Source organism: Rattus norvegicus, chromosome X, assembly GCF_021556685.1.
Source record: "Rattus norvegicus strain SHRSP/BbbUtx chromosome X, alternate assembly SHRSP_T2T, whole genome shotgun sequence".
NCBI lineage: Eukaryota > Metazoa > Chordata > Mammalia > Rodentia > Muridae > Rattus > Rattus norvegicus.
This window is the reverse complement of record NC_141554.1, coordinates 136169436-136196403: the sequence shown is the minus strand read 5'-3', so window position 1 is coordinate 136196403 and position 26968 is coordinate 136169436. Positions and strand designations below refer to the sequence as shown.

The window sequence follows — 26968 nt, the reverse complement described above, 5'->3', positions numbered from 1 at the left end:
AGTGTATTCATGTGTCTCAGGAGGGTTCACAACTTCTAGTATATTCCGAGTTTGCATCTTGTGATAAGATTATGAGGGGTGAACCTCCGCCGGAGAACATGAAGTGCACTGTGCTTCAGGGCCTTAGGCATGCTAAGCACTTGCTCTACCACTTGCATTACACCTCCAGCTTTCCAGACACGAACACAAAGAGGCAAAAGTCCATGTTAACTACCATATGGCTGAATACTGCTTGAGTGAATGGTGAGGAACTGGCTGGGTGAGTTAGAAAAGAAACACGTTTACTTCTGAAATTGCACACGTGTACCTGTAAAGTGAGGATAAAGCTTGTCTTGTTACGAAGACATACAAAAATGATGCTGCTCTTCCAGCTCCCGACTCTGCGTCAGGATTACATTACAAACCTTGTATGCCTCCATGATGCTACTTTAGGGGTTGCTGGGGGATATCAAACCTGGGCCTTGTAGTTATATAGGCTAGTACACTCATGTACAAAGGGAAACAAAAACTGTTCTGGGGAGACACAGGTCTACTCACCCCAGACAGAAAGCCCAAGAGAGACCAAAGTACAGATACCACCGAAGTCCAACTTGGTGAACCAATGAAGTTTACTGGGCTTGTGTACAGGAGTAAAATGACTGAAACCCAGCTGCATCATTAAAGCCCACCCCAGCATGGGTGACAGCTCACAAAGCTGGGCACCTGGAGCACACTGTGCAGTTCAACGTGCTGGAGACTGTCCTTTCCTGGGGCCTCCGTTGATCTAAACCTCTTCCAGGCAGGGAATCATCCAGTTTAAGATAGTCTTTGCAGCTCATCTCTCTGCATCTGCGAGCTCTCAGCTTTTATCCTTTACACTGGCGGGCAGGGCTAGGGGTGGACTGAAATCAGTTTTAGGGAGTTCCTGAAGCTATTCTGAGTTGTTACCTTAATGCTTAAGGAACTTCCTGCAGGATAGAATGTTTATTTCCCAGAGGAAACCAAACTCCCTACCGAGCTACATCTCCAAATGATAGTCTACACAGCACCCTGCGTGAGCTGGAAGGCTCACAGATGCAAAAAGTTAGTTACAACTCCTGGGGTTAGACCCCACCCAGTTCAGCTTGGTTCTAGGACCAATCAAGGACAGGATCCAGCTGTGGTTTATACACGCTTCTAGATTCAGAGCTTAAACCACACAGTACTTTCTCAATCCCCGGTGGATCATGATTGATGGGTGACACACCAGAGACTTGGATTCATTTTCTAAGTTTTCTTTTCTTTCTTTTTTTTTTTGGAGCTGGGGACCGAACCCAGGATCTTGCTAGGCAAGCCCTCTACCACTGAGGTAAATCCCCAACGCCATTTTTTTTTAGTTTTCATGACCAGTTACAAGTCTTGGTTAGGAAAGGAAGTTCCCCTGATAAATACTAAGTGTGTGACTTGAAGATTCAACAGGGAGATAGATAATACAGAAGGCAGTCGAGTTATAAAGGTAAACAAAAAAGGCATTTATTTCTAAGATATGGCTGAAGTACAGTGTTTATTAAGCCAGTTTTGGAATTAAAAAATTTGCAGCACAGACAAAGCAAAAGAATAGTCAGGGCACTCCTCAGATATTTCAACCTATAGAGCTTTTTTCTTCAGTTGCTTTTGATGTTTGCAGTGTCGTTTTGGATTGGTCTGCATGACAGACAGGTCAGACCTTGGGGAAGATTGGCGACCCACATCGTCTGCTGTTATGGGCTTGATAATATGGCCTGGCTTGGTCACAACCTTGGGAGCAGTCAGCTTTTGGAATGCTCGCTGGGTGATCCATGTGGACCCTATGGGATTCTGGATGGTCCTTTCAAATTGCTGATGGTGGGTGAATGGATACGGAAGCACCCGCACCTGGAAGGCAAAGGAGAGATTCAGTGTGGGGGCCTCGGCTGCAATACTCTAAAGGCAGCTTAGAGAAGGCACAATGGCTCGTGCTTACAATCTCAGCATTTGCAAGGCTGAGACATGAGGACCCCAAGTTTAAGACCAGCCTGTTCCAGGTAGTTCAGTTTTATATGACAATCACAGGGAAGTAAGGTTTTTAGAGGCCAAAGTACCTAAGTGTTCCCATACAGTCTTAGGAGTGCCAATCTGTCTGAAGTTATTTGGTACTCATACTCTCAGGCATAGCCAATGGTGTTGGGACTGAAAACCCAGAAGAGCACTTCTGTCTGGCTACACCAGTTTCATGGCTGCTAACCACTAGGTGCTTTTATACAACACTTGTGAAGCCCTGGAGTACTTGTGAATCTTTACGATGGATTCTGATCCCCCTATTCTCTTACTGCTCTCTATTTTCTCCTTTCATTGTTTGAGATAGAGTGTCGCCATGTAGCCCTGGCTGGCCTGAAGTCTCGAGGAGATCTACTTTCCTCTACCGTTGCTTCTTCATCGCTGGGATTAAAGGCGTGTGCCATCATGCCTGACTCCCTTCCTCTTTATGGGTGATTCTTTAAATCTGAATCCTGAATGCTTCCTGGTGCCTGTGCTCAGCTCCATCCTCTTCAGGCATCAGAGGATATAGAGCTGGTTGGCCCAGACAGATAGCACCAGCCATCCCCCTCAGCACCAACAGGTGTGTAGACAGGAGAGTGATTTCCCCAAATAAAGTGTGAGTAGTGTGAGAGAAGAGAACTCTTGAATTCCTGGTCCTTGTCTTGTGTTCTACTCTATCAGAGTGCTATCCTCTAGGAATACTTCCCCAACCCCAGTTCTGAAAGAAAAAGGCTGCCTTTCCCTGTAGGCTAAGGAAATCTTGTTTTGGTTGATGTTCTTTCTGTATATGTGATTGACGGTTTGAAAGATAAGTTCAGTTTCCGGAGTCCTCTCCTGTCTTGTTACACTTCATTGTATTGCTCCTACAGTGCCTAGTTATAATTCAGTGGTTGGAGCTGAACAACACTTTCCCATGGGTCACATATCAGATTTTTATATTATGATTCATAACAGTAGCAAAATCACAGTTATGAATCAGCAAAGAAAATAATGTTATGGCTGGGGGGTCAGCACAGCATGAGGAACTGTAGTAAAGGGTCACAGCATCAGGAAGGTTGGGAAGCACTGAGCCAATTAAAAGGAAGCAAGTTGGGGATGTAGTTCAGCTGGTGTGCTTGCCCAGCACACACTAAGTTCTAGATTCAACCCCTGGGACCACATAATTCAAGACCTTGGGAAGAGTGAAGAAGAACAGATGTTCAAGGTCACATTCAGGTATACAGTGAATTCAAAGCCTGAGCACACTATACACGAGATTCCCCTCTAAAACAAAGACAAATGAAAAGCAGGAGATTCCTGGCAATCATTTCCCGATTTGCTGTGACAGTAGTAACTTTACATGAGCTCTAGGAAGGATGCCTGATCTTTTCTGAGACCCATGCTCTGAATTACAGCTGTCATCTGTAATTCGGCCCATTGGAACCTTCTCCTACAGTGTGGGTCCCTGCAGATTAAATAACGTTATCATGTGTGGCAGCGAGAGCTTCTTCATCCACTGAACCATTGCAGTAGCACTCTCAGGGCATTCCTTCCCTACCCATTTATATCCAGTTGTCTGCTTATATAGTCTCAGCTGGAATCACAGTGGCGACAGTTTCTGCAGTGATGGCTTTAGAAGCTAAGATCAAACAATATGACTGAATGGTCACCTTACAATTTTTTGGTGAGGGCCGCACATATCCCAGGCTGGCCTCCAACTGATTGTGTAGCCAAGGATGACCCTGAACATTTGATCTTCCTGCTTCTACTTCCAGAGGGCTGAGGTTAGGGCTTACAGGTATGGTGGTTAACTGAGCCTAGAGCCTTGTGCATACTAGGAAGTATTCAAGCAAATGAGCTTCATTCCCAGCCTCATCTCTGTTCTGTAGCCATTACACAGTTCATTCCTTTTTTACATGGGCAAGTATAATTCATGTCAGTATCACACTTACGAGGGCCAAACGTTGGGTGGGAGCATACAGGTTATGGAGTTCAATGTCATTTGGGTCACACACTCAGCCCTAGAGCAGCCCAATTTCTCTCTGGATCTTCTGCCTATTTTCTAACCTTTCCACTTTATGTGACTGTACCCAACAGTGCTTGGTATTGCCTATGTGATATCTAGGGGACCATGGTCTAGTTTCCTGTTACAGTGCAAACATCACTTGCTTAGTATTATTATTCCCTTTTTGAGATAGGGCCTCACTATGTAGTTCTGGCTGTCCTAGAACTCATTCTGTAGATCAGAGGTCCACCCACGCCAAGCTCATCCCTTGCTTATTAACAAATGATTCCACTTACAATCCCTTCATTTTTCTGGTTTATTATCACTTTTCTTGAGACATGGCTCAGACCTTCTGGTTTCTAAGTGTTACCTTGACTACACGTACAAGCCTACTGCAGAGTGGTTCATTTTTACTTTGGCAGAACTCATTTAAAGCACAATGATCGGGCAGTATCAGCTCAATCTGTGACTTGGGGACTTCAGTACTGCTTGCAATGATGCTCTCTTCAGACTAAACCTGGTCAGTAGTTAGAACAGCACAGCCTGCCTGGCTTTGCTACTCTCAGAGGAAAAGACAGTGGAAAAGACAAACTTGATCTGTCGGTGGTCATCAGGCATCCCAGTCAGGTATGGTGACACATATACTTTAAGGGGTGCTGAAATTAGGGATTAGAGGTGTGGGTCATGCCCAGCACAGAGGATTTGGAGTTCAAGGCCAGCCTGGGGGTACACTGTTTCAAAAACACAAAGGTAAACAACCAAAAAAGGAGGGGTTGGGGATTTAGCTCAGTGGTAGAGCGCTTGCCTAGGAAGCGCAAGGCCCTGGGTTCGGTCCCCAGCTCCGAAAAAAAGAACCAAAAAAAAAAAAAAAAAAAAAAAAAAACCAAAAAAGGAAAATATCACACATCCCTCTCACCACTGATGCTAAAATAGTTCTCTCAAGCAGGGGAAGCTGGCGGGGGAGATCAGACAAGTAGAGAGCTCTCTAAACCTTACCTGGTGAGCTGCAATGTGGATATTACGCTTCTCATTAATAATCACGTTGGGCAAATTCTTATCTTTTCTTGGAGGACCTTCAGGGGCTTTAATGAGAAACCTGGAAAACCAAATAGTAAAAGGAATATTTTAGTCAGGGGGACACACTTAAGGGAGAGCTGGAGAACTATGCACTTCTGACAGGCCTTTTTGTCCTCTTACCGGCGTCTTTTCTTAGCACTGGGCTTCAGGTCCATCCCGCCCCACTCTCCCCAGCCAGGCAAGGTCAGATCCACGTCCTTTGGCTTATTGGCCTGGACAGCTTCTCTCTTCTCTTTTAGGAACTCTTTGATGACATCATCCCCAGCAAAAGCTTCCTTTATCATTTGCTTTTGGTTTCTCTTCACTTCATCATCCTAGGAAGAAACAAGATAGAGGAAAAAAAAGAAGAAGAAAGAAAGAAGAGTGAGAACTGGAACTTGTCTCCAGAGTGCTTCATGAGCAGACCGAATCCTGGGTTATGACGTCTTAGCGCCCCCTAGCGGGAAGTGCGGAAAGGATGATCAATTCGCAATAGGAACCCATCAGCCAATCACACTCGAATTTCCTTGTTTCTCTCTAGGGTAAATATCCTTAGCTCATCATCATGACACAATTTCAAACCTTCAACAAGTTAGTTTTAGGGTCAGAGAAATGATGGCCGGTACCAATAACAGAAGCTCCAAGTAGCCTGGCCAGAATGTGGACTTCTAGCAACTTATATACCCAGGCAGACAGGGTCCTTGTCTTACTAGTTTTAATTACTTGATTTGGAGTTGGGTGGAGGGAGCTTTGGCAGATCACTCACTGCTCTTTGAATTGTGCCTGGATCCAGCCAGAACATTCAGTGACTGCCTTCTCCTCTGAGGGCAGGTTGACAGTCACCCCAGGGAACTGTGGTGCCTCTGAATTGAGGCAGCATGTGTGGCTCAGCTGTGTCCACATACCTACATCTGGTAAACTGACACTTGAGCCCAGCATGGTGCCATTGTAATCTGGACCTCTTAACTCCTCAGATACATTCCAGCAAAACAAACCTGCATTGACTGCTGTGTGTAAGAAGGACCCATTCTGTTCAACTGTCAACCACCCCACCATAAGCCAGGGATCCTGGCTCTGCTCACCAACTCCTCCACTGTTGTCGGAAGTGCCAGTGATGTCACAGAAGGAGTTCTTGTAGTCAGGAGGTTCTGTAGACTAATCATCTGCTCCTTCTTGTTTTTCCCCTTGGTCTGATTTTGTGGGTTCGTCCTCATCTGCTCCCCTTCTACTGAAGGTCTAGAGAGCTCCTTATTTGGAAGACTGTACTCTTTACCTAGCTCTTCTAGTTCCTCCAGAGTTCGTACTCTCTCTGGCCTCTGCAGCAATAGAGGCTCATCTTCCTCTGGGCCAGGTTCCTCTTCCTGGACCAGGCCAACAGTCTTTGCTGGACTCTCCTTTTGCTTCTCGAATGGATGGTTTTCCTTACTGAGTTTCTTAGACAATGCCCTCAATTCAGATAACACCTCCTGGTTGGTAGAATCTGAAGGGCAGGGGCAGAAAAAGGGATGAAACTTGCCAGTTTCCCAGTTAACAAGTATTTGTCAAGTAATTACTAAGTGCTGGGTACTATGAAATACATTCTAGTATGAACAAACAGGGCCCTATTTCCCAGGTAGTCGACTGCTAATGACCAGGACTGGGGCTTAACTTCCCTGTATAGTAAACTCCACTTGGAAAGATCACCCCAAGTTCTTTTTATTTATTTTCAAAGTGTGGTGCTCGAGATCAAACCCAAGGCCTGGTACACACCAGCCCCCACCCCTCCCCCCAAAGGGCAAAGTTACTTTTTCTGAGACAGGATTTTCCTGTGTAACAGCCCTAGCTATCCTGGAAGTGACTCTGTAGACCAGGCTAGCCTCTCACTCACAGATATCTGCTTGTCTGCCTTCCAAGTCCTGGGTGTGCTGGGATTCAAGGCATGTGCAATGTTGCTAGCCTCACTTCATACTTAGTTGAATAAACTTATTTCTTTTCATATAAGTACATGTCATATATTGAACCTATCTCCCCCTTTCACTACATACCTTAAAATTTTATAACCTGTTGTGTGTGACCGGGTCAAGAAAAAAAAAATGAAGTGGAGCTTTTTATTGCATACCATACTCTGAACTGCCCATTGCAATAACTGAAGTTCTTTCCTTCCCCTGTGGACTGTGCTTTCTAGCTTTGGCTTGATGCTCTTGTATCATTTTAGATCGGACCTTGAGACAGGTGTACCAAATTTTTTCAAGAATAAGTTTCCGAGTTCGTTTCCATGGGGTGTGTATGGGGGAGACATCCACTTTCCTTGTATTTTAGGTCATTGTTTGTTCTGCTGACACTTGCTGGGTTTATCTTTCTTGCCTACACGATCAGTTCCCTCCTCTCTTCCTGGAGGCCAGAATCTTACAATCTATCCCAGATTATCCTCAAATTTGCTCTATTGCCTAGGCTGGCCTTCAACTTCCTCTCTCGTTTCCTAAGTACCAGGACTATAGGTATGCAACACACTTGATAACCAGTTCTTATGGGGCTCAGAGGGAAACACTGGCATTCTGTAGTTGTACAGACTTGCTCCACAATCTCAGCCTTTAATGCTGGTTCCCCAAATCCTCAGAAATGATTGTTTATAACTACTAATTCTAGAAATCTCTACTTGAGAACATTTCTGTGAAGATCATCATAATGCAGTCTAATGGCATTGCTTTAAAAATACTTTTTATAGGCTAGGGGGTGTGGCTCAGTAGAAGGATTGCCTAATATGCATGAGGCCTTGGGGTTCAATCTCTAGCGCTGTAAGAAACTAGTGCTGGTGGCACATACTTGTAATTCTAGCACTCTACAAGTAGAAGCAAGAGCATAAGGTCAAGGTCACCCTTGACATAGTCAGTGTTAAGGCCACCATGGGCTATATGAGATCATGCCAAAGGGAAAAAATTCCAGTAGCCTCCAGGGCATGAATATTGTTTACAGAAAATCTTGTCATGAGACCAAGGATATAGGGAAGTGGTGCAGCACTTGCCTAGACTGGTGTCCGGAAACCCATCCCAGTACTACAATAAGTAAACTTAGCATGAAGCCTACAGAACTAGTCATTCTGGGGAAGTGGTACCAGATAGAGACCCATAAAATCTAGCAATTTCCAAGAGTCACTTTCTCCCTTTACAAGCAAGACAAAAAATAAAATAAAATAAAATAAAAGCAAAACATTTAAAGCAGTTAAACAATTTCCCCAAATCTACCTGTAAGTCTGAAAGTACAACTAGGTTGACAGCATCTTACAAGATGCAAGTCTGTAGGTAGCAGGAAAGCTAAGCCACACCCTCTCTTCAAGGTTGAATGAGTAATGTCCTTCTGAAGACTCTAAGCCCCAAGAGCAGAAAATGTGTTGGAGCGCATTGCATTTGCTTATCAAATGCCTGAGAAGAAAAATGGTTATTAGAGCTCTAATTTCACTTCAGGGACCCAGTATACCCACTCCTGCAAAGCCCCTAGAGCCTAATCACTGTGTAGCACGTGTGGGTGAACATTTCCCTTTGCTCCATCCACAGCAATATGAAATTGTCCCTTGCACCTCCTCACAGCTCACCTTTTGGCTTTTGGTCACGCGCTGGCTCAGCATCATGGTTGAGCTCTGATCTTTTCCGAAGGGATCTCCTTTTCTCCAACTCCTCCAACAATTTGCCTTCCTCTGCCACTGGTTTTTCATCTCCCTCATTTTTAGAGAACTCGGGGGCCGCAGGCTCAGGTAGTTGTTCAGGATCGGCCTGGATCTCATTTTCTTTTGCATCATGATTGCAACTCCGGAGCATCCACGGATTGGGTCCATGGGCAGCCTTCTGCACTTCGTTCACTATATCAGGGACTAGGGCTTCTTCCTCTTCAGCATCTCTCTCTTCCTCACTCTCTGAAACAACTTGCAGCTTTTGTGTCAGTTCCTTGTTCTTAGCCAACTGTTCTTGCATAGCTTGGCGGGCCTAGAGGAAGGAGTGCCCCAGCGCAGGAGCTCTGTCATTAGTGACCACACAAATACTGCTCCTCTCACTTTTAAAGTGGCCTTTCTTTTCCTTTCCTTCTCTCCACAGGGTCTCATTAGGCATCCCAGTCTGACCTTGAACGGGTCCTGTCTCAGCCTTTCTAGCACTGGCTTTACAGGTATGTATCCCAGCATTTCAGCTCAGGCTGCTGCCTTTGTTTTTCCTCAGAGTGCTGGGGATGGAACCTTGGGCTTTCAGCATGCTGGGTAAGTGCCCTCTACCAATGGGCTATAGCCCAGTTTTCCTGTTCATTTGGCATTTCCTACAGGCACCTACTGTTTAAACATTGTGCTAATAGCCATGGAATAAAATGGGAAGACAACATAACCTTAAGGAAATAACAGATGAAATACTATGATTAAAAAACAAAACAACAAAAAACAAAAACTAAAACAAAACTCAAGTTCCTCCCTCTTTTACTAGATCTGCCTTTCATCCTTTTTCACCTTTTTCTTGTCCAGTTTCCTCTCTGCCTTAAACTTTTTTCTGATGTCTCTATATTCCTTGCTTTCCATTCATCCTTATGTCTTTTCCAACTCTCCCTTTGCTGCCATCCTTGAGTACCACTTGTCCTTTTCCCTCCAATTCCATCACTTCTTGTCCAGGTCTTACCTCCAGGTCATATTTTGCCATAATGGCCTTTGACTTGGCCCATTTCCCACTGTTTTGATGCTTAAGGCTCATTCGTTCCTGGAAAGGAAGGACAGGGTGAGTTCTGTAACACCTTCTAGGGACAGTTGTTGGCAAAGGTGAGGAAAGCAAGAGGCAATCTCACCAGCATTCTGGCTTTTTCCATTTTTTCCAGTTCTTCCAATGCAGCATCAGGATCAACCTTCCTTAGCTGCTCAAAGTCTTTGAGGGCCTTCTGGGCCTTTCCCTTCTTCACAATTTTGTGATATCTACAGGATAGAGAGGAGGTGGGAGCTTAGGTTTGGCTGAAACACTGAATGACACATGCAAAAGTGGCCATGCTATCCAAGGGGTTTCCTTACACAGGTGCTAGAATGGCTACCAGAGCTGGTTGACTTGGAGGGAGCCAGTACGGAACCTGACAGGGCTGACTCTCAGACCCTCCTCCAGACTTCTGCAGCGCAGACTCTCCTGCTTCTACAGCTCTAAGGAGGAACAAAACAAGTTCCAGAGAGGCAAAACAGCCAAAGAGAAGTCCTACTGGATTCAGCAGCTGTGGAAGTTCAGAGCTTACTCTACAGAACCACTCCATGTTCTTTGGAAGGAGAAAGTTACCAAACAGTCCTCTTCTTGCAAAGTCAAGCATGAATGCTAAAGCCAGAGGAGAATGTGTTACTGAAGCAGGTGCAACTACAGGAGGTTGGTTAGAAAAAAAAAATGACCAGTCATTCCTACACAGGACTCCTTTTCCATGACACTAACTGCCATGTTAAAAGTTCTCTTCAAAGAAGTTGTGATTAGCCACACCATTTTCTTCCAGGAGATCCGTAGCTTCCTTACTTTTTACTTTTGATTTTCTTCATTCTTCGAGCCCTGGCTTCATAGTAGGACTGCAGAGCTCGGGCCCTCTGAAGCTCTGCTCTGCGAATCTTAGCCTACAACGAATGACATTTACAGTGACTCCTGGACTTGAAGTCAAATGCTGGGAGATGCACAGCATGCCTCGGTGTGTGAAATGGTCTACATATACCACTTACCTCTTCCAGGCTCATGGCTTTGAGGGAGGCTTTTTCCACAGGGGTCAGTAAAGGGTCTGTCACTGGCTGTTTGTTCTTATGGAGGAGGTTAAAGATTTCCTGTTCCAGTGGACTTCTTGCCTTAAAGAGGTAACAAAGCACATCAAATTTTAGGTTCCAATCTGGCTGTTTCAGAGGAACAGACGATGCCTTATTTTATTCTGAATTTTAAACATTCTCTCTCTCTTTTTTCCTCCCCCTCCCCCTGCCCCACCCCTCCACCTCCCAAATGAAGCTAGCCCTGGCTGGCCCGGAACTCTCTGTAGTCCAGGTTGCCCCGGAAGTCATGGTGCCTTCCTGTCTCAACTTCCCTAGTGCTGTGATTATAGGCACGTGCTACTATACCCAGCTTGAATTTTTTAAAAAAATTCTAGTTAACACAAGTTGCACAGGAGCCCCAGGCACTCTTTTGTAAATCAGTGGGGGATCAGTTTCCTTTATCAGTGATCAGAAAACAGCACTCTTATTTTCTTAAGAATATAAGCATGATACCCTTAAGTCAAATGCTGGGAGGAAAGAAAGCAGCACCAAATTGTCATGTTAATTTTAAAAGTCCAAAACTGTCAGAAGTGATGGCTGATGAATGCCTATAATCCTTGCACTTGGGAGACAAAGGCAGGATGATAGCTACAAGTTCAAGACCAGGCTGGGTGATATAGCAAGCTTCTGACTCAAAGAAAGTAAAAGACCCCTACAATGCTTTACATATTTGAAACAAGCACCAATTAATTACCTTAGAGCTGGGAATCTCAGGGTCTTACCATAAGCATCCTTTAAAGAATAGTTCTACAGGGAAGGAGATATTAGATCTTAAGCATTATTTGCCATTGATCATATTAACTGGAAAAAACCAACCTAGAGGAGAACTCGAATTTTTTTTTTTTTTTTTTTTTTTGGAGCTGGGGACCGAACCCAGGGCCTTGCGCTTCCTAGGTAAGCGCTCTACCACTGAGCTAAATCCCCAGCCCCGAGAACTCGAATTTTTAATGCACTTACGTACTTAGGTAGTGCTGAGGACTGAACTCAGTCAGGGCCTTACGTATGTGAGGTGAATTAAGTGCTGTACAACTGAGCTGTTTAATTTTCAAGCCCTCTTTTTTATTTGTATGATATAGGATTTTGCTATGTATACCACAGCCTGGCAGGCCTCAAACTTCTATCTTAGCCTTCTAAGTGCTGGCATTACAGGTATGGGCTACTATGTCTGATTTCCAACTTTCTAGTCATTATGAACAAGACAAGAACAGTCATTCTTAAGTATATTTTCCTAGTACTTTATGGCAGGTATGTGTTTTAATTCCCTGAGCATAAAAAGACATTGCTTCTTTAAAAAAAATGACCTTCATATAATCATACGGCTTCCTTGTAGATAAAAATTTACCTCGACCCATTTTCTAACTAGGCTCCAACTCCTTCGTTTCCACTTACTTTTGCATGTTGGGTGGTATCTATGGAATAAATAAACCGTGCACCAGCCATTTCACATGTCAATCAAAAACCCCATTTGCTGCTTGACTGACATGTGAGGATGACTAAAATAATCAGGCCAGTCACACCATGGTCCATCCTGACAGGGCACAGAGACAGCCTTAGGCAACAGCCACTTTCAAACTTCACACACATATTATGCACGTTTTTCTTCAGCGGCCACATGTATCACGGTCAGTATTAAACTTACAAATATCTGAGCCAACGCATAAATACATATCATCACATGTTACACAGTGCTATTGATTTCGCCGTAAACCTAGTCTACTGAATGGTAAAGGTGCATGTTCTTCCATTTTTAGTATCTGCAGCGGTCATCAATCCCAGGCTACAAAGTGATTTATATTACAATGTTGTAATCGCCCTTCAAATTCAATTCAATTTGCCAACATGTATTGATTGTAGCTACATTCCAGGCACTTGTGAGGGGTGCTAGGACTACACAATTAATTAAGATAGATCCTGTCTTCATAGAGCTCAGAGCAAAGTGCTATATGTGCTACTAACAGCATAACATTAATGGGTTAAATGTTATTCTATAAAGGTAAGCACACAGGAAGGAACCATGAATTCTGATTAGGAGATGTGTGGGTTAGACACGGAAGGAAGTAACTCTTAAGATTCAGGCTTTGAGGCTTACGCTCAGTTTTTTCAGGAGTAGGAAAAGTTCAAATAGATGAGCATAAACAAAAACACAGGTACCAGGAAATGAATGGTACCTAAGAACAATGTGTTCAACACAGCTAAATACTAGGCATTTTTATATTTTGTCCTCTAAGCAGAGTGCCTTTGATAGATTTCGATTTAATTTTTACATTGATATTGTGTGTGTGTGTGTGTGTGTGTGTGTGTGTGTGTGTAGGTATGCTCAGAGGACATCTTTTGGGAGTCAGTTCTTTTCACCATGTGGTGTGTGTGTGTGTGTGTGTGTGTAGGTATGCTCAGAGGACATCTTTTGGGAGTCAGTTCTTTTCACCATGTGGTGTGTGTGTGTGTGTGTGTGTGTAGGTATGCTCAGAGGACATCTTTTGGGAGTCAGTTCTTTTCACCATGTGGGTCCTGGGGATAGAACTCAAGCTGTCAGGCTTGACACCCTTACTTACTAAACCATTTCACTGGCTCATGATAGACTTTAAGTAGGACAGTGACAATTTTGCGTTCCAAGATGGAAATCTTGATGGTTGTGAGGACCTTGACAAGGACGGTGAAAATGAAACTGAAGAGAAAACAGTTACCTGTAGCCATAACAGATTTCTACAAGACTAGCCACCCACCACATGTGCTAAGGGAATGATCCAGGTTTTCAGCCTAGGTGACCAAATAGGGAGTTAGGCTGTTACCAGAATAAAGGGAGTGGTCAAGGCTTGCGAATCTTGCGAAATGTAATGATCTGTTAGGATAGTACACAAGGAGACCCAGGAGATGACTGCTTTGTCATAGAGGCTGTCAGACAAGTCTGATTGAGAGTGACAGCCAACTCAAGAGACTAAGAATTAATAGGCCCATGAAAAGCTGGTGAAATAAGGCATCAGAAGTACGTAACAGAAGCCAAGGAGGAGAAACTAAGAATGTGGTATGTCAATGTGTTGTCAAATAGGCTGAAGAGTGTGAATGAGGGCTTTGGATTAGGGAATGGAGACTCATTATTAATGTCCTTGGAGACAAGTGGCAGTGGAAACCAGCTCTCCCCAAACCATGCCCCCATTAGATGATACTGAGATTTGCTTCCTTTTGTAAAAGCTTAAAACGGAATTTAACTTTCCCATTTTTTTTCCTATCCTCAACTTTAATTTTTTTTTTTTAGTTGGAGACAGAATGTTGCTAAATTGTCCTGGCTGGCTAGACCTTTCAAACTCCTGCCTCAGTTTCCCAAACAGCTAGGATTACAGGCTCATGCTATCATGCCCAGCCCTACATTCCTTGATTCTGTCTTGAACCGGAAATCCTCTAGTCTTACCCTCCTCCTACGTGCAGAAACTGTAGGCAAGCACACTATGCCTAGGCAGACTGTCCCTTTCCTAAGACGGATCTCAGGGCATTCCAGGCAAAAACTATGACACACAGCCTAGCACTTCACTTTTTATAAAAATCAGTTAGTGGTTCCAATGAGGTTCAATAGATATATTCAGTTTTTGCTCATAGTCTTTACAATTCTGGTAGCAAACTAAAGTATGGTGGTGCATGCCTGCAATTCCAGGACCCTGAGAGGTTGATGCAAGGAGTCAAGGATAGTCCGTGCAAGATGCTGCCTCAAAACAAAATGAAACAGTGAGTGTACATTACAAATTTTCAATATCCAGTAGGGACATTCGTCATTTATTCTCTCTCCCCCTTTCCCTTTCTGTCTTTGAGATAGGGTCTCTCTGTGTAGCCGTGGTTAGCCTGGAACTCACAAGGATCCACCTGCCTCTGTATCCTGGGTGCTGGGATTAAAGACATGCATCACTACGTGTAGGCTTCACCCAGCAATTTCTAATGAACTCCCTCTGAGAGCATATTGAGACAAAGATTTAATGGGGACACTTTGGGGGAATGCCAGTGCCAACCGAAAGAAAGGAGAGATGGCGAAGAAGTTACCTTATATCCTCTCCTTATAAAATTTGAATTTTACAAATGCTTTTTCCTGCGTTGTCTCACTTAATTCTCTTCAGCCGGAGTTAAAGCAATTTTACAAAGCAAAACCCAAACTACAATGTAGGCTTTTTGATTGTCCACCCCCAGAATCCTCATTTATTACCCTCTTTGGGACTCTGAACTCCTAATTTGCAAGAACAGAACTAGAAGCTGCTAGCCCAAACTCCTTCCTTATCTTTCTGTACCATACTAGCATAGACTCTCAGGGTAAGTAGAGCTTCTGGGTCCTGCTCACTGAGGAAGAAGGTGTGCCATTCTCAGTGTAGTGTCCTTCACCAACATGGCACTTCTCCTGCTACCTCCCAGATCACACTATCATTTGGAAAAAGCAAAGTACAGAACAGTGTGTAAACTACTACTTTCCCCAACAAAAAGCAGGTAAAAACCCTAAATCAACAGTAAAAGTTGAGACAGGGTAGGGTGAGACATCACTAACTATGTATCTTCTGTGCTTTGTTATTATTGTTGGAAAAAGGCTTTCTCTGGGTAGCCCAGGCTGTCTTGGAACTTGATCTGTAGACCAGGCTGGCTGCAAACTCAGAGATCTGCTTGTCTCTGCCTTACCAAGTGTTGGGATTAAAGGTGTGCGCCACCACCACAACCACCACCGGGCATTCTTTATATTTTTGAACTCTGTAAATTGTTATTATCTCTTACATTTTCCCCTAAATTCTCCCTTCATCCTGCAGTCACACTTTATACTTGATCTCTTTTCCATATAGAAAAGCAATGGTCCTAGAAAGAGAATGCTAGTGACTTTGAAAATACCATCAGAAAATAGAACTTAATTCCTTAAGAAATGACTATTTGTTTAGTTACAGTACAAGTAATGTAATTTTAACTAGCCTTCATTAGCTCAACTTACTGATAAAAAAAGACATCATCATTTCTGTTTCTTCTAGAAAACACAGAAATATGAAAAAGCATCTCTCTCTCTCTCTCTCTCTCTCTCTCTCTCTCTCTCTCTATATATATATATATATATATATATATATATATATATATGGTTTAGGTAGTTTTCTTTGACTATTTTGTCTTGAACACAGACCAGTCTAGAGACTCCATGCCAATGGTATATTAGGAAAGTGGCTGGCTGTTCTGAAGTTGTTCATATAGTAAAAAATAGAGACTCTAGGGATCAACTTTAATTTTGCTAAGAATGTAACTGCCATTCTACTTGAACCGCATCATTCCCTACCAACATCATTTGGTTTATAAGATTTCAAAACCACTAAGAATGCCTAATAATAAAGAGCTGGAACATTAAAACCTATCCAACTTACATACCCATGATCATGCAAAATAGCAGGGGTTAGTATTTGGGAAACACAGCTTTAAAATAGTCCTCTCAACTCAGTCATGAGTTATTTGCTAAAGTTGTCGTTAAAGAGTAATATATATCATCACAAAATCAAACTAATGGATAAGAAAGAAAATACAGGGGCTAGAGAGATGGCTCAGTGGTTAAGAACACTGACTGCTCTTCCAAAGGTCTTGAATTCAATTCCCAGCAACCACATGGCAGCTTACACATGTCTAACTCCAGTTCCAGGGCTTCTGACATCCTCACACAGACATACATGCAGGCAAATTGCCAAGTACTTAAAGATCAATTATATAAAAGGAAAAAAAAACTTAGTTATGTTTCCTTTATCTTGGCAATTGTCTTAGTTTGTATTTCATCACTGTGAAGAGGTACCATGTCCAAAGGAAACTCATATAAAGGAAAACATTTAACGGGCTGGCTTACAGTTTCAGAGGTTCAGTCCATTATCATCATGGCAGGTAGCATGGCAGTGTACAGGCAGACATGGTGCTGGAGGAGCGAGGGTTCTACATTTTGATCCGAAGGCAAACAGGAGGAGACTGTCTTCTGCAGGGTAGAGCCTGAGCGTAGGAACTCAGAGCCCACCCCCACAGTGGGGCACTTCTTCTAACAAGGCCACACCTCTTATTAGTATCACTTCCCATTGGCCAAGCATATTTAAGCCATCACATTCTACTCCCATAAGCCCCCATAAGCTTGTTAAACACATGAGTATATGGAGGCCTTACTTAGCCATAGCACACTTAATGCAAAATACATTTTGTCCCACTTCAAAAGTCCCATAGCACACGTAAATGCAAAATACATTTTGTCCCACTTCAAAAGTCCCATAGCACACGTAAATGCAAAATACATTTTGTCCCACTTCAAAAGTCCCATAGTCTTTAACAGTCTTAACAATGTTTAGAAGTCCAATGTTAAGTCTCTTCTGAGATTCATGCAATCTCTTAACTGTATTCCCCTATAAAATCAAAATCAAAAAGCAGATCACTTTTTGCATTTGCTAGGTACTTCCAAGTATCACAGGATATACATTACCATTCCAAGATATCATAATGTAGAAATACTAGACCAAAGCAAGATAAAAAATGAGTTGGTTGCGCAAGGCCCTGGGTTTAGTCCCCAGCTCCGAAAAAAAGAAAAGAAAAAAAAAAATGAGCTGGTCAAACTCCAAACTCTGTATTTCCATATCTGATATCCAACTTCTTTCAGATTTGTTAACTGCAACACAATTCCTTCTTTTGGGCTAGTTTTACTCCCTGATAGCTGCTTTCCTCGGCAGCTATCCTATGGCTCTGGCATAGCTAACATTTTGGGGTCTCCGAGGCAACTTAACTTCACAGCTTCTTGTTCCAATGTCTGGGATCCATGTAAGATCTTCTGGGCTCCTCCAAAGGGCTGTATCACTTCTCCAGTCCTGTTCTCTAGCATTCTAACTCTAAGGCTCTGTTGACTCCACTCCACTGCAGCTGCTCTTGGTGGTCATCCCATGGTTCTGGCTTCTCCAATACACTGGGGTCTTCTGCTGCAACTAGGCTTCACCAATAGCCTCTCACAGGCTCTCTTCGTGGTGCCAAGCCTCAACTTCTTTGCATGATCCCTTCAGTCCTGAGCTGTCAACTGGAACTGAGGCTGCACCTTCACCAAGGGCCTCTCCCAGCCTCTCACACTATCCAGCCTCAGCTGCTCTCCATGACCCCTTCATGTCTTCAAAACCAGTGACCAACTGGGTGATTCTTACACATTACCAAGTTTGGCTGCCAGTACGATGTCTGTCTCTGGAACACAGCTTCTTTGTGCTCCCAGAAAATACTTCCCGGAAGATTTCACCACTAATTTCTTAGCTTCAGCTAACCAGTATCAACTGTCACAGTAGTCCCTTCTATTTTTCACTCTAAAGCCAGAGCGACATGGCCAAAGATGCTGAGTTCTTTTCTGCAGGGACTTGCTGGGGCTGGAACATGGCCCTCTTGTTTTATTATATTACCAGCAGCTTCTGTTTTCCAATGTTTTCATTCACTGCCTAAGTTTGGCTGTTCTGTGGCTGACCTTGAACTCTGCATGCCTGTCTCCCGAGTTTTGGGATTAAAGAAGTGTACCACCATGGTTGGACCTAAACTTTTCTTTACCTAGGACTTGCTCTGTAGCAGGCTGCCCTTGAACTCAGAGATCTACTTCCTTCTCTCTGTACCATCATGGCTGGACATAATAAACTTTTCTTTAATTTCTTTTTATAAGATCTGTGTAAGTTCTAGATTGTAGTTCATTCCAGATATACCAAGTTGACAACCAAGAATAGTGATCACAATTCATTAACTGTCAATTTGACACACAGTATTTCTCCTTTTGTCTAAATGAAATAACCAGGTCACAATGAAGCCTAACATAATTATCCCTCATATAACTGCAAACACATAAGGAATAAACTCAGCTCGGTGGGATCTTGCTCTGAAGTTACCACTGCCTTAATTCCATTTAATATCCTTGAACACAGGATTTAGCTCCTGTGTTTATTTCCTGATGCTCTTTAATACTTGAACCATACATTTTCTATTTTTCCTTTCTCAGTTTGCTCCTTCTGATCAAAGGTGCTTCATGAGAGTGAATCACAGGACAGAGAGTCTATGCCAGATTTGAGATGCCATTTTGAGATTTCCTTTGTAATTAATCTAAATCTCTTCACTTTAGCCTCAGGCAGACTCTTCAGACAAGGGAAGCCTGGCAGCTTGGAGACAGACATGGTGCTGGAGGAGCCTCTTAATCTAAAAACAGCCAGAAGGAGTCTCTTCTGCAGGTGGCCTGGAGGAGGGTCTGTTCCACAGTGGGTGGAGCCTGAGCACAGGACCTCCAAATCCAACCCCACAGTGATATACTTTCTCCAACAAGGCCACAGTTCTTAGTAGTGCCACTTCCCATGGGCCACAAGTATTCAAACCACCACAGCAGCCATATGTTATGACTATAGGTCTGTATCACTGTGGTGTCTTTGTGGTGAGATGGCTTAACAATAAAACTAATAAAGTCATGCTTTAAATACAAGAATAATTAACAAAATGATTATAGAGCTACTGTATGGCTTGGCAATATATTACCTGACTGACAGAATATAGTATCTTTTCTTTCTTTCTTTCTCTGACCACTAAATAAAATGACATAAGCTGCCATAATCTACTCATTCAAACTGGCTGAATCTTCAAGGTTCGCTCATTTTGTTGCACTCACCTTCCACTCACAAAACACGTGTTCCATGGGAACAAAAGTCGGCTCCTTCTCCAGAGGAAAGACCAGCTGCTCTGCTGCCCGGTTCTTCTGAACAACAGAATCCCATTTGGAGAGGGCTTGTGAAGTGTTACTGAAGGCCACTTCTCTGTGGACCTAAACCAGGCAAAGTATATAAAAGGACCATGAAATCCCACACCAAACTCAATAGAATAACAAGACACCTGGAGGCAATGTTTCTTAACTGGTCCCTGCCCCATTAATCAGAAGCCTAGAGATGAATGAACTTGCTTACTTTTGAAGACTATAGCTGCCTCAACTTTATCCTCTCTTCTCAGTTCAAGGAGTTCCCTCTAATGAATGGACCACTTTCTATGTAACTTACCCGTTCAACCTCTCCTTTGTGAAGAGGTAATTCCAAAGTCTTCTTTGATTTGACTCTATTCAGTTGCTTTTTAACAGCAGCCAATGAGGATGAAGATTTAAGAGGTTCAAGCAAATCTGAAAGGGCCAATTTTTCTCCAGATCCTGTGGAAAGGCCAATTTTCTGGTCAGTTTTTGAAGTGAAATGAAACACAATATAATTTAGGAAGTTTAATTCTTTATCCCGAGCTATAGTGACACCTCTAATGGTGAACATTTCTAAAGATGTGTTGAATCAATGCTATTAGTAGTATACTGTTAACTGTTCTGAGAGGTTCCACTGGTGACTATTAAAAACACAAAACTCATTCAAGCTACCTAAGTTCAAAACAGGGTGGAAAAATTTGGTTATCTACAGACAGCAATTATACCACTAGACCCTTTTCTTTGGTTAGGGGCAAACAGAGTATCAGAATGTAATCCTGGGTGGCCTGAACTCTCATGGATACACTTACTTCTGCCTCCTAAGTGCTGTGAATAAAAGGTTTAAGCCATCATATCTGATGGATGAATCATGAATTTTTTTTGTTAAAGATTTATTTATGTATTATAGTGTTCTGCCTGCATATATGCCTGCACACCAGAAAAGGGCATCAGATCCTATTACAGATGGCTACGAGCCACCATGTGGTTGCTGGAAATTGAACTCAGCACCTCTGGAAGAGCGGTCAGTGCTCTTAACCACTGAGCCATCTCTCCAGCCCTTGCTCTTTTTTTGAAACTGGTTTCTCTGTGTAGCCCTGGCTGTCCTGAACTTGCTCTGTAGACCAGGCTGGCCTCAAATTTAAGAGATTCACCAGCCTCTGCCTCCCAAGTGCTAAAATTAAATCTGTCCTACTACTGTCCAGTTTGTCATGTAGTTATTCGTGTGTATTAGCATTTTTTTTCCGGAGCTGGGGACCTAACCCAGGGCCTTGCACTTCCTAGGCAAGCACTCTACCACTGAGCTAAATCCCCAACCCCGTCATGTTTCTTTTCTTTGGAGGACTGGGATTCTCTATCTTGAGCCTTTGCCTTGTGCCATGCTGCATGCGTTGAGAAGAACCATAAGGAAGAAGATACTGATGTTTCAGAAGCCAGAAGAGAAAAAAAAAAAAAAAAAGCCAACCCCTATAGGTTAAAGACTAGAACATAAACCTGAGACTGCAGTGCTAGAGGAAAAGTTCACCACCTTAACTGGTCAAGGAAGGAAACTTCCTATTGTAGTGGGTGGTTTAGCAGAGACTCAATCACCCAAGTGACTGCTGCTGGAACCCAAGTGAACAGTGGCACAACGCTTAGCTATAAATGGACTGTCTGCATTACCCTCTTCAAGGGAATACCGTAAAAGAGGGAGGCAAGAGATGCCCTGTTATACAGCAGTTTCTTCAAAATGGAAACATTCTCATAGGAGAGAAAGGGAAGGCTCATGAGTCTCACAAGGTAAACCAATGTCATGTGTCTGGGAAGTTGAAACTTACTAAAATTATCCAGGTCACTCCCCTCGCTTTTACAGATGAAGTAAACAATTGCTGAGGGAGGGGACCTGACCATTCAGCCGCAGAGAGGTTTTCTTATTCAAGTCCTGCACGAAGTCTAATGGCAAGACCCAGTTATTCTACTTCTGGGCCTATACCCAAAAGGTGCCCCACTATTCCACAAGGACACATGCTCAACTATGTTTATAGCAACTTTATTTGTAATAGCCAGAAGCTGGAAACAAGCTAGATGTCCCACAACTGAAGAATGAATAAAGAAAATGTGGTACATTTACACAATGGAATGCCATTCAGCCATTAAAAATAAAGATATCATGAATTTTGCAGGCAAATGGGTAGAACTTGAGAATATCATCCTGAATGAGGTAACCCAGACCCAAAATGACATGCATGGTATGTATTCACTAATAAATGGATATTAGTCAAAATAGTACAGGACACCCACGAAACAATCCACAGATTCAAAGAAGTTAAGCAAGAACAAAGGCACAAACAAGGAAGCTTGAATCTTACTCAGAAGGAGAAATAAAATAGGCATCAGAAGTGGATGGAAATTGGCAGGGTGCATCTCTGATACTAGCTGGAGACCTGGGATGGGGAGGTTAAGGGGAAATCTATGCAGGTAACCCTAGCTGAGACCTCTAGCAGTGGGGGATATGGAGATTGAAATGGCTACCTCCTATAGCCAGGCAGGACTTCCAGTGGAGGGAGGGGGACATCAACTCATCCACAAGACCTTCAAAGCAAAAATTTACCCTGCCTACAAGACTTGCAGGGATAAAAATGGAGGTTGAGGGGGCTGGAAAGATGGCTCAGTGGTTAAGAGCACCCGACTGCTCTTCCAGAGGTCCTGAGTTCAATTCCCAGCAACCACATGGTGGCTCACAACCATCTGTAAAGAGATCCAATGCCCTCTTCTGGTGTTATCTGAAGACAGCTACAGTGTAGTTATATATAATAAATGAATAAATAAATAAATAAAAAAAAATGGAGGTTGAGGGAAGAGCCAAACAACGACTGGACCAACTTGAAATCCATCCCACGGGAGAAAACCAACCCCTGACACTTGGCTATGCTTGCAGACAGCCTAGCAAAACTGTCTCTTTAAAGGCTTCATCCAGCAGGACATGGAAACAGAGGCAGACCCACAGCCAAACATCAGGTGGAGCTCGGAGAGTAGGGAATAGGATTGAGGGAGCTGGAGGGGTCAAGGACACCACAAGAGCACTTACACCATTCAGAGACTGAACCAACCAAAAAGCATACATGGGCTGAACCTAGGCCCCCTACATATTTGTAGCAGATATATAGCTTGGCCTTCTAATAATTGGAGTAGGGATGTCTCTGACTCTGTTGTCTACCATTGGACCCCCTTTCACCCAACTTGAACCGCCTTTTTGGTCCTCGGTGGGAGAGGATGTACTTAGGCCTTCTGGGACTTGATGTGCCAAGGCAGGGTGGTATCCTTCTTTGAGAAGGGAAGGGGGTAATTGGGGGTTGTAAGGGTGGGACTGGGGAGGGGAGGGCTGCAATCAGGATGTAAAGTGAATAAATAAAAAAAATTAGTGGGGAATAAAAGAAATCTAGGGACACAGTATTCTTGAGTCCTCACTAGTGATGTCAGTAATGCAGCTACTTTTGGGTCATTCTAGCTCCTATGAGTAACTCTTTACCCATATTCCTGTTAGTCAGCCCAATATAAACTCTTTGGCTTACACATACCGAACAATTCTGAAGGCTCCAATCAAGTCTAAGAGCCAAGATATTGTGTTAGGAGAAAGCCCTTCAAAACAGAACTTGATTTCCTCACGTTCCGGTGGAATACTTGTGTCCTAACTTAAGCATCATGAGAGAATGGGTATGATATATAAATACAACTGTGAACACCAAAGAGCTATACATGCACAACAGCTAAGCTGGTAAGAGGAAGAAGCTACTATCATTCCAGTCACTTTATATAGCACACACATTTAATCCCAGTGCTTGGGAAGCAGATAAAGGTAGATCTCTGTGAGTTCAAGGCCAGCCTGGTCTACAGAGTGAGTTCCAAGACAGGAAGGGGTACATAGAGAAAAGGTATCTCAAAAAAAAAAAAAAAAAAGAAAGAAAGAAAGAAAGGAAGAAAGAAAAAAGGTTTCAAGTCACTGTAAGCAATAAGTAAGTAAGCAAGCAATCTTACTGAGCTCCACAGAAGGTACTGATCTAAGCATTCTTCACACGACTACACTTAACCCATTCCCACAGGTAAATATTTACAGTTCCACGCATAAATACCTTTTCAAAACTTACCTTCAGAACTAACATTAAACTCAGACACTTTCAGACCAGCTTCAGATCTCTCAGGCAATTTCCACCTAAAATTAGGGGGGAGATGATATAATAGAAATAGACACATTTACATTGGGAACACTCACGCTTATTTTGTTTCAAAGGTGCTAGAATCTACGGTTTCAGATATGCTATGCAGGTGCACTACCAGTGAGCTCCACCTTTTTTTCAAAAGCAGCTTTGGTTTTACAGTCCACGCCCCCAAAGGTCGGCTCCCGTCACTGAGCAACCAAACTGTTCCTAAACATAGTAACCTAATCCCAATCTCATCTTTTAATATAGAATCAGCCCTTGAAAAATACAATGTGGAACAAGGAAAAAGCACAGATGGATTTGAACCCAAGATCTGTCACTTACAAATGACTGACCATGGAGATAACATTGAATTACCTTCTTTAATGGAGCTAACATGTATTCAACGCTTCCAAAGACTATAGATGAATTAAATAAAGCTCCCAAAGTGAAATGCTCTAATATACAGTTATAGCGATAAGGAAAGTAGCCATCATACAGTTTGTTAGTTTTTTTTAACTATATGCTACACACACGTGCTAGGATTGTTACAAGAGACAATAACAGTCTCAGAAACAGCTAGTTAGACAGTCAGCAGATGGCATAAAACTTAAAGGCCATTGCTGTCAAGCAAAAGTATTTGAGAGTTTGTTTGATCCTCCACATGGTGGAAAGAACCAACTTCTACAAGTTGCTCTGTCATGTCCACTGGTGCTACATAGCAACACCCACATGAAAAAAGCAAGAGCAAGCTTATAAGGTGGCCAACCTCACAGGGACATTACCTATTTTTTCCACTAAGGGAACCAATTGCTTCCAGAAGTTTTTGATGCTTTCTTTCTCCATCACTGCCCGCCTAGACACAGAAAAGGAAAATCCATCAGGACAATGAAAGGAGGGAAGAGACAACTTGGAAAAAAGTCCATATAAAAATTTTGGTTCTGGTTGTTGGAGAAGGGAATCAGATGAGATATTATATGCAAACACTCTAATACAAGCTGGAATTGGAACTAGGAATTGTTTCAGAATCCAACATCTTCACAAGCAATGTAAATCCTTGGTAATTTGGGAGCTAATATCCTGATTTTCAGAATATAGCTAAAAATATACATAAAGTGTAATAGTTCAATTCATAGCCACAGTTATCAAAGTGGTTTTTTTTCCCTCAGGAGAAAACCCCCACTGGCCTTTTTGAGCCAGGGTCTCACTATGTAACCCTAGCTAGCCTGGAACTTGCTCTTTAGACCAGGCTGGCCTCAAAATCATAAAGATCCACCAGGCTCTGCTTCCCGAACGCTGGTATTAAGATATTTTACACAGGAGGAAAAACAACTTAAGTAGTTTTGTCACAGGAATAGGTTTAAGATTCAGTTAGCTTCAGAGCAAATTCTAGCATAGCCAGAGCTGCACAGAGAAACCTTGTCTTGAAACCCTCCCCAAAAACAATACCACCCCCCAAAAGACATCATATGTTAGAATTGTATTCACCTCCCCTTACACACACATTTTTATTCCCCTTTCGTCTCCAGGAATGTTTTGATCACCATCATTTTGAGACAGTTCAACAGCTCTCACCTACCTCATCTTCACTGTCACTCAAAGGGTAGTTGGTTGGCAAATCCATTAGATCGTCCTGCTGGCTCAAAGCCAGAAGGCTGTTTTAAAAAGACAACATAGAAACATGAAACAACTCTTCTAATTAAAATAACCTTTGAACAAACAGTTCTCAACCTGGGGGTCAAGACCCACAGGGGCCAAAAGGTCCTCTCCCATGAGTCACATATCAGATATTATGCACGTTACAATTAAAAACAATAGCAAAATTTCAGTTATGAAGCAGCAAAACTTTATGGTGGTGGTGGGGTTGTCACCACAACATAAGGAACTGCAGGGCTGCAGCATTAGGAAGGTTGAGAACTACTGGTCTAAAATATCAGTTTGTTCAGTTCTAAGTATTCTTATCTGAGAAGAGGTGCAAAAACAAAACAGAAGGTAATTAGTTAAACTGTCTTAGAAGGGAGTCAGGTATCACTTCCAAGATGACAATATCGGCATGGGAAAGACAACATTGGTTAGTGGCTAATACTATATTTCTATTACTTACGGTGCTTCAATTTCCCATTGACGATACTGCTGTCCTTTGAGGCAAAGGTAGTTTCCTAATTAACCATTTAAACGTGGTTTTTGGTTTTTCTTTTGAGAGTTTTTCTGTGTAGCGTTAGGTGACCTGGACCTTGCTTTGTAGACCAGCCTGACTTAGAACTCACAGAGCCTGCCTCTGCCTCCCAAGTGCTGGGATTAAGACATGGGTAACCTTTTAAACATTCTACTGATGCTTCTATGCATCTCTCACCGGTCAGGTGCCTTGATTAAGTGCAACTTATTGAAACTTTAACCGTGATAATTTGTTCCCAGAACTGGGGAAATAGGGGAATGATTGAAACCAACGAGTAAACGGGTGCTTAATGTGATTAGAATTTAGGAAGAGTCTACTAACACTTACCAGTGGATCTCGGTATTTACTAGGCAAACATTACCAAATGGACTACATTTAGATTTTCTAAGATTGAGGGGTAACACAGGAAATACCAGAGGGGAGGAAACACTGTGGATGACTCTCGTACAACTTGGCAGAAACACTGTGGATGACTCTCGCACAACTTGGCACTCAACTGCCTGCGCAGGTCGCGCGTGGCAGCGGCAGAAAATGGGCACGTGACAAAGGGAAATCAACAGTAACTTTAAAGGAAATCGATAATAAATCTGCCAAGAGGCAGACGATCATCAGGCCTAATAGCGATGCAACTTAAGAGCCGAGAAACAGGAGCGAAATCTATTTAAATTAAGGGGCTTTAGGATTAATCGCCGATACATTAACTATTGGCAGGGTCTTGGGAGGCGAATCTCAAACAAACTACTGTTTGTTAGAAGATGGCTTCCACTTCCCTAAATGCAGGAAATTCAGCCCTCAAATATACCCGGGAATCTCCTTTCCCTTTTACGTCTTACCCCTTCGTAGCTTTGATCGCGCTCATCTTAGTAGCCGGTAACTCACATGGGTCAAGAACGGAAGCCAAAGAGAGAGCAACCTCTTTGCCTGCCGCAAAGCAATTTTTGCTTCCGCCAATCACGCACGACATTCTCGTCATTTCCGCCCAGGGAGAGGTTTGCAAAGTATTGGCGGCGCTTCAGGATTGGTCGATGTTAAAACCCGGCTGCCTGCCAGTGGGCCGTACTGTCCGTGGGTGGGACTTGGCAGTCCCAATTCTTGGAGGTTTGAA

General features: G+C 43.0%; 1 protein-coding gene across 1 annotated transcript; it reads right to left on the bottom strand.

Moving 5' to 3' along the window:
- Window positions 1–1469: 1469 nt before the first annotated feature.
- On the bottom strand, window positions 1470–26757 carry Utp14a (UTP14A small subunit processome component). The gene is made up of 15 exons (NM_001014113.2): window positions 26697–26757; window positions 25267–25342; window positions 24473–24543; window positions 23637–23701; window positions 19832–19974; window positions 19450–19602; window positions 10740–10859; window positions 10543–10637; window positions 9848–9971; window positions 9685–9762; window positions 8625–9012; window positions 6139–6536; window positions 5198–5391; window positions 4997–5096; window positions 1470–1872 (listed from the first exon to the last, which is right to left on the bottom strand). Exons 1-15 carry the CDS (start codon window positions 26720–26722, stop codon window positions 1606–1608), a joined length of 2298 nt encoding a protein of 765 aa, NP_001014135.2. The 5' UTR covers window positions 26723–26757; the 3' UTR covers window positions 1470–1605.
- Window positions 26758–26968: the final 211 nt, after the last annotated feature.